This window comes from Fopius arisanus, unplaced genomic scaffold (genome assembly GCF_000806365.1).
Source record: "Fopius arisanus strain USDA-PBARC FA_bdor unplaced genomic scaffold, ASM80636v1 scaffold00094, whole genome shotgun sequence".
NCBI lineage: Eukaryota > Metazoa > Arthropoda > Insecta > Hymenoptera > Braconidae > Fopius > Fopius arisanus.
Window position 1 is genome coordinate 397899 of NW_011887833.1, and position 7789 is coordinate 405687.

The window sequence follows — 7789 nt, forward strand, 5'->3', positions numbered from 1 at the left end:
TTTTTTTCCCCAGAATGTTTCAAACCGCAGAAGAATTTTTCACATCCCTCGGGATGAAGCCGATGCCCCCGGAATTCTGGAGATACTCAATGTTCGAAAAACCAATCGATCGAGACGTTAAATGTACACCGAGTGCTTGGGATTTTTGCAATCGAATTGATTACAGGTGGTTTTCTCAGTCTTTTATAATTTATTCATTGTTCTCATCCCCATAATTCAACATGTGATTCAGAATTAAACAGTGTACGAGGGTTACAATGGAGGATCTATTATCAACCCACCATGAGATGGCGCACATCGAATATTATCAACAGTACAAAGATCAACCTCTGATTTTTCGAAATGAAGCTCTACCTGGATTCCATGAGGCAGTCAGTGATGCTGTGGAGCTGTCTGTCATGAATCCGAGGCATTTGCAGAGAATCGGGCTCTATAATAATTCCACCGAGGATTACGAAAGCAATATCAACTTCCTGATGCTCATGGCTTTGCGCAAAGTGGCGTATCTGCCATTTGCTTACATCGTTGATCAGGTGCATGCGCCATTTTTCATTTCCAATGATTATTTTTCATCTTTTATAATGATTGATATCAGGATTATTAATTTTGGACAGAGTATAAATACTTCGGACGAAAATTGAACAATGGAAGCATCACAAATGAAAAGTTAAAAGAATCATAGGAGAAACGAATTTTTTTTTTGTGTGAATAATCATTTTCTCAGCTCAGGGTGCATGAAAAGATGGAAAAAAATATTTTTCTATTCAATTTTGAGATGATTATTCATATTTTCATGATGAGCTGATGGAGGATTCATTTGCAGTGGCGATGGAGAGTATTCAGTGAAGGCGTTACGGATATGACGACTCGGTGGTGGGAGTTGAGGCTTCAGTACCAGGGGGTTGTACCCCCCATTGCGAGGATCGAAAGGGATTTCGATCCTGCATCGAAATATCATATCCCAGCTGATATTCCTTACGCTAAGTAACTCAAATAATCCATTTTTCCTTCAGTATTCAATTATTCATCCAAGAATCGAAAGGCTAAAACCAATTTCAACGTCGATTTTCAGATATTTCGTTGGATCAGTCATGCAATTCCAATTGTACGAATCCCTTTGTGATATTTCTGGACATAACGGTGATTTACATTTATGTGATCTGTATCGATCTAGAGAGGCAGGACGATTACTCTCGTGAGTTCTGAAATTTACGAAGTAATAATTGGATTAATCTCGAATGATTATGTTTTTTGTTTATTTTTCATAGTGATCTTCTTTCGCAAGGCTCTTCACGGCCTTGGCAGGACATTGTCAGAGAAATGACACGTGGAAGAACAAATAGAATAGATGCTGCTGCATTAATGAGGTACTTCGATCCACTTTATAAATGGCTGCAACGAAAAAATGTCATGGAACCCGTGCTTGGATGGATTACGAATCAAGATGATACAGGTGATTCAGCCGGAATCATAAAACTTTCAATTTTTTTCAATTTTTTAGATAATTATTTATAAAATCCCTGGTTTCAGCTCTTTTTGCCCACTGGTACGGAGGCTCTGGACCCAAGGTCACTTGTTATCATTATCTTATCATAATTTCCATCTCGATATGCCTCATGATAATCCGATAATACCGACGGAGAGTGGACACTACATCATGTGGAAAAGCTGTGTACATATAAAGACGACATTTATTATTGTACATAAAAGCTACGAGAATATTTATTGTCATAGTTGTTAACAATTATTTAATGAATTATTATTTGAGTGAATTATTATATGAATTATTGTATGAGTGTCAATAAAGAAATGGACAGGGCTGTCCGTTGCTATTCTTGTAACAACTCAATTTTTCTAGTGTATCCTCTTCTAACCCAACCTGATCACCATTTTCATCGACACAATAGTATTGACTTCTTCGATGTTGCCAGCGCTCGAAATTACCGTAGCTACAGCATTTTGGTAATTCTGAGACTCGATTTTGAGAAAGCAGCCAGACAGTCCTAGCACAATCTAGATTTCAAATAAAGAAATGACCTGAAAAATTATTTTTGTTCATAAAAAATTATGATTAACTCACTGCAATGCATCACGCTAGCTTCTAGGCTATCCACATCTGCTGCATAATTATCGATTTGAATCCCTGACGGGTCGACACAAATTTTTTTTGAACCCATGATCTGCACCCGATGGAACATCCCATCGGGTTGGCAAATCGGATTGTTGAAGAGAGGTTTTTTTTCTAGCTGTGATCCTGAAGCTATTCCTCTCATGAATTCGCAATCTGTCAGGAACGATCCAGGCATGTGTATTTTTGGGTCAACTGATGAAAAACAGGGTTTATTTTTTTTATATAAAAAAAATTGCAGAAATTGGTACTTGCAGCGAATTTTGAAATACTTTTGCACTCACAACAAGAAGGATATCCTTCCTTGATATCTTTCACCTTTACAGTCTCCACTTCAGTATTCGGATTACCCGCAATAGGATTGACGCATGCGCAATCCGCTTGATTCCCCAACATGCACTGCAATTGGTCGAATAGTCCATGTTCTGTGCATCGAGCTGTGAATACCGGAATTTTTTCTTTCTCCCAACGTGACATGTCTATAGTTTTTTGGGCTTTCCAGTGATTTATGGAGCATCCTGTGATGAAGAATATACATCTGCCATAAAAAAGCTGGCGGAATTAAAAATTTGGGTTATATCATTCTTATCACCACAAGTCATTTTTGTTTCATCCCAGGAATTCAAAAACGCCGACTCCCCGAATATCCTTTCTCCCTCTGGAGAGACGCAATAGCATCTGGAAATTCCAGGTGAATTTCAAGAGAATATATCTGCATATAAATTAATATTCACAGGTTCATGGAAAAATAATAGAAAAAATCTCATCAAAATTACATAGATCCTGGAATGCAATGAGAAGACGCGAATAATCCATCGTTATCGCATTTGGGGCGCACTTCAAGATATCCTACGCTGCCTGCGGCCTTGTCCTCATCCCATTTTTTCTGACTCTTAGTGCATTCCGTTTCCGTCACTGGAAATTTTGGAACTCCGCAATAAATTAATGAAATGCACATGAAATTGGAATTAATGAAAAAAAAATATTGACACACTTTTCTGACACGTAGACAGCCCATTAGGATTCCTAACACAGGATAAACCTGGACCACACATTTCTGTAGGTGGTAAAGTCCCCGGAGAGCCAGTGGTGCAGGATCCACCCTCCAGAATGTGCGCCAAACAATATTCGCAGCAATTGCAAAGGTCAGGATATGGGAGATAAGTGCCATAATGAGTTGCATTCATGATCAGGCATTCCTCTTTCAATTCTGGACAACCGGTTCGCTCCTTATAATCCTATTCCACAATCAATATTTCATTTTCATAGATAATGAACACAATATTTCTCTGCCGTCACCCTTCGAATTAAAATAAAACTGGAAATTTATTACAAGAGTCAGATAACTGTAACAGAAAAATACAACTTTATTTCAATTACCGCACAAAATTGAGGTGTACATCTTATTTCTGTATCACTGTGGATAACACCGATCACTCCCACCGTGAAAAACCAAATTTTGAAAGCGATCATTCTCCCTCAGGAAAATTGCTGTGATCCACCTCTCGCAAATAATGACGGCTATCTAATCTTCATCATTGCAATTCTTACAGATAGAGAGAAGAAAACCTTATCGGAACTGATAATTTTTAATCGGAAATAACTTCTAATATTTCTATAAAATTATGAAGATAATGGAAAAAATAGAGAGGGGATTCCCCCGCGGAGCTGTAAAGATTAAATCGATTTTATTGATTTCATATTTCCCCAATAAACGTACATGGAATAAGCCCTACGCAGGATATAATATAAAAAATATGATCAAATATGTTAAATTAATTTCGTAGACAAAGGATATATGAAAAAAAAAAAATATTTTGCAAAAAAATTTAAAAGATCCTTCACATTTTCTTCCAAGCGAGAATCATATTGTTAGCCGGCATATCAATCATCTCCACTAATGTTATATCATACTTGAGTGCAATTTTCTTGAGATCTACCACGTCCCTGAGGCCCCAATCAGGGTCCTGCGATCGAAGGGACTTATCAAAATTAACATTGCTCTCAGGCGTAATTTTTCCATCAACAGCATAAGGACCATAAGTGATCAGCAATCCTTCAGGCTTGAGCAGAGCTCCGGCATTCTCAAAGAGACCGAATGTGCACTTCAAGGGAGAGATGTGGATCATATTGGCACAGTAGATGTAATCCAAACTTTTCTCTTTGAAGTGTTTACCAGGCCAGGTGTTCCAGGTCTGAGTGATGTCGATGTGCAGGGGATCGCGGGCGTTGTCGAAGTATTGGGTGTAAGCGAGAATGCTGTCCAGAAGATTTACGTCAAATTCCGAGGGATGGAATGTGACTTGTGGAAACTCCGGGGCAAAGTGGGCCATATGTTGCCCTGAGCCCGAAGCTATTTCTAATAATTTCTGATTGGGTCTTCGATCAATTAGTCTCTTCAACACTTGCAGGATTGGATACTTGTTGCGATCTGCTGCTGGATAGACTAGCTTCTGCGCAGCTGTCGCGACAGATCTGAAATAATTTCTCACTTGAACTCAAAACGAATACAAATTTCAATACGTCTCATGATTTCCAAATCCAGAAGAATTCAATCTGTATTACAATGTTATTTACCTGTGATGTGTAGCTGCATGAATGGTATTGATCATCTTGACCTGAAAGATTCAATACTTGAATTTAATAATCTGGGAAAATCATTACCATTAAAGTGCCAATAAAAATTCAATTTATTTCTATCCATTAATGATGGATTACAATATATTATCATAACCTCTTTCTCACTCCTGTCCAATCAATGTCGATCTATTTACAAAACGAGAATCTCATTGGCTATCGCTATCGACCCTCTCCCGTGCCCTCCCCTTCTTCTCATTATTTTTCTTCGACTTCACAGATGACGGTAAGTAAACCGAGTGCCCGGTTTTCTTCAGATGATCGAATAACTTATTTTTGCTTGAAAATTCTGATTTGCAGGTCACGCAAAAGTGCTCGACATCAGGAACGTCAGAAGGCTGTCCTTCCTTTTTACTCCGTTCAGCTTTGACTTTGACGTCCGTTTGTTTCTGCGTCTTCCTCAATTCCTTCGCTTTCTTCCCTTTAGTCCTCGCTGCCGGTGTAGAATTCCCTTCCGAAGGAGTCGGCTGTGCAACCTCTTGAGTTTTTTTTTCATCATCATCATGATCCTCACCAGCTTTCTCTTCTCTCTTCTTCAACAGATCCTCCCTGTTCTGCCTCTTTCTTCTCTGCTTCTTGGACAACCCAACATCAAGATCGAACTCTTCATCACTTCCATCAACAACCGGACTCTTAATCGTTTTTCCTTTCTTCTTCTTTTTTTTGCTTGTCACCAGCATTTCCTCGTCTTCCTGATCTGATATCAACTCACCCTCAGACGCATCGGCTTCTTCGCTCTTCACCTCTTCGCTTCCCGGAAAAATATATCCACTCGTATCCATTTGCGGCTCAACGACGCACTCCCTCGTATTTTTCTTTCGATTTCTAATTGATTCCTTATCATCGTCATCAGAATCCGATACGAGCTCTCCGTCAGAGGCTTTCCCATCGTCTTCATCATCGTTGACGCTTCGAGGATTGATCAAAAAATCCGGCATTTCCGGTCCAGTCGCCAACCGAGCTCCCTTCCCCGAATTCACCCCCTCACACGCCTGACCCTTGGAATCATCCCCATCAGAGTTCTTCTCCCCATCATCGCTGTAGGCAAATGTCTCATCATCCTCGACCATCGCAATCTTCATGGTCACAACATTATCCCTGTGTTTCTTCGAATTCTCATGATTACTAAAAGCCTTCTGAGTCTTGAATATCTTGTTACAAGCCACGCAGTACAGTGCATTAGAGTCAATGACCTCGTCCTCATCATCCTCATCCCCCGAGATCTCTTCACCGAACTCCGCAGCAAGATCAGCCTCGATGTGTTTCAACTCGGACTCGATATTCGAGAACTTGGACCAGTCCGAAATCTTGTGATCCTTCAGCTCCCGCTGTCGCTCCAGGAGCTGCTGCCTCTGACGTTCTTTCGCTTTTTTCGTATTTTCTAGCGCCCTCTCTGCGAGCCTCTGGGCATGCGCCTGAACTCTTTTATCTCGTTTTCGGATAAACGCCACGAGATTACGCACTTGCTCGTTCCTCTCGCGTTTCGCTTTGTCCCGTACTTTTTTATTCTCCTTCTCGACGAGACGGAGAACTCTTCTATTCGGTGTTTCACGGATGTCGTATGGATCCAGCCATGCAAACGATCGCCTGGTCGTGTAGCTCTGCCAATAGGCGTAAAATGGATGCACCACGTCGTCGTAGGAACTCTGGGAATCCCCAAAATTCGGAACTTCATTGTCGGATTCCCCGTCCCTCGCGAATTCCGCGTCTTCAGCTGCTAGGGTCTCGAAGACATGTCTGTAGACCATGTAGAAGCCTTTCTCGTCATCGTTGTAACCCTTGAAGCAGCTTGGGGAGAAGTACTGGAAGAGATCTATCGACTCGTCCTTGTAGTTCTCCCCGATTCCACCTTTGAGGATCGCTTCTCGATGATTGTCGTACCACGAACGCTCGTGTGGATCTGACAGCACTTCATAAGCTTGTTGGACAAGTTGGAACTGCTCTTTCGCCTCGACTGGCGTATCAAGGTTCTTGTCAGGGTGCCATTTCAGGGCTAGCTTGCGGTAGGACTTCTTCAGGTCGTCGTCGCTTGCATCTCGGACAACTCCGAGAACTTCGTAGTAACATTTCATCGTGCAGAGGGCTGGTGGAATATATTTAGCTGATTTACTTCTTCGGCTCCCAGTGGTCAGGAATTATTTTAATAATATTATTTTAATTCAGTTTTTATTCCATTTTTTCTCTCTCGAATAGAAATTTTTTGAAAAATCTGATACTCTAATCACATTTAGTAGGAAATATAAAGTGTTTAAACAATTGATTTTTATAAATCAATCCTTGGAATTGTTTGTTTAATGTTTCATTGTTACAGTAAACTTATTAATTAATCGTGTATACTCCCTTAATAATTTTTTTCAACTGATTAACACAAATATATTTTTCTTTTTATCAATAAATATATTTCGCGGTAAACCGATCAACAAAAAACCGCAATAACAATAACAAAACGAAATCGCATGAAAACCATTATGTTCGAGGTTAGAGAATTACTAGAGACTGCATTCACATCCCAGAAAATTCTCTAGTAATAGCTATGGCAATCAATTCAATAATCTCCACCAATTATTTTCAACCACGAGCGAAAAAATCATTTCATTAGCTTATTCTATTTCTGTTTTTATAAATAAACTCATGCTCACCAAAAAGATCGGTACCTCCACTGTTCAACCTCGAAACTTTTAAGCTGTCGACAACAAGGAATGCCTATTTATCACGATAAAAATTTTATGAAAAAACGACTCTGGAATTTACATTTGAAAAAAAAATAATTTCTCATGTGAATTCGAATTTTTGAAATATTAATACTGAGTTATTGATTGATTTACCAATTAATGTAATTGGTTGATGATATTTCGGGGGAAAATTTTTTGGGATTGTCACGTTTAAAATCGTAGGTGGAATTTTCAAAATGTTTTACGGGCGTAATTAATGCGGACGAGTCAACTCGTTTTTCGGTTTTAATTATTTATGCAATTGAAGTGAATTTTTTTATTGAAATTGGAGCTTCTCATAGTGTGTCACCCA

At 39.5% G+C, this 7789-nt stretch overlaps 4 protein-coding genes across 6 annotated transcripts in view; 1 reads left to right on the forward strand and 3 right to left on the reverse strand.

Moving 5' to 3' along the window:
• Positions 1 to 1650, forward strand: part of LOC105270777 (angiotensin-converting enzyme) — a 3828-nt gene extending 2178 nt beyond the window's left edge. For both annotated transcript variants that reach the window (XM_011311930.1, XM_011311931.1), the window contains exons 7-12: positions 14 to 166; positions 233 to 533; positions 824 to 984; positions 1073 to 1195; positions 1269 to 1453; positions 1531 to 1650. In XM_011311930.1, coding sequence (XP_011310232.1) covers positions 14 to 166; positions 233 to 533; positions 824 to 984; positions 1073 to 1195; positions 1269 to 1453; positions 1531 to 1631 — 1024 coding nt within the window. In that variant the 3' untranslated portion in view covers positions 1632 to 1650. The remainder of the gene's footprint in view (positions 1 to 13; positions 167 to 232; positions 534 to 823; positions 985 to 1072; positions 1196 to 1268; positions 1454 to 1530) is intronic.
• Positions 1651 to 1673: 23 nt separating this feature from the next.
• On the reverse strand, positions 1674 to 3945 carry LOC105270776 (uncharacterized). Of its 2 annotated transcripts, none has more exons than XM_011311928.1 (7): positions 3509 to 3945; positions 3123 to 3366; positions 2905 to 3043; positions 2721 to 2806; positions 2413 to 2646; positions 2081 to 2323; positions 1674 to 2013 (listed from the first exon to the last, which is right to left on the reverse strand). In XM_011311928.1, exons 1-7 carry the CDS (start codon positions 3599 to 3601, stop codon positions 1799 to 1801), a joined length of 1254 nt encoding a protein of 417 aa, XP_011310230.1. In that variant the 5' UTR covers positions 3602 to 3945; the 3' UTR covers positions 1674 to 1798. The 2 variants fall into 2 exon arrangements, with proteins under 2 accessions (XP_011310230.1, XP_011310231.1); XM_011311929.1 differs by having other exon boundaries at positions 3123 to 3428; positions 3509 to 3598.
• A 24-nt stretch (positions 3946 to 3969) lies between these two features.
• LOC105270789 (UPF0585 protein C16orf13 homolog) lies at positions 3970 to 4740 on the reverse strand. Its single transcript, XM_011311950.1, has 2 exons — positions 4706 to 4740; positions 3970 to 4603 (listed from the first exon to the last, which is right to left on the reverse strand). Exons 1-2 carry the CDS (start codon positions 4738 to 4740, stop codon positions 3970 to 3972), a joined length of 669 nt encoding a protein of 222 aa, XP_011310252.1.
• Positions 4706 to 7789, reverse strand: LOC105270775 (dnaJ homolog subfamily C member 21; the record flags this gene model as incomplete). Its single annotated transcript, XM_011311926.1, is given in 3 exon segments — positions 4706 to 4746; positions 4863 to 6848; positions 7405 to 7789. A coding segment is annotated over 1 exon segment (1923 nt). The 3' UTR covers positions 4706 to 4746; positions 4863 to 4914.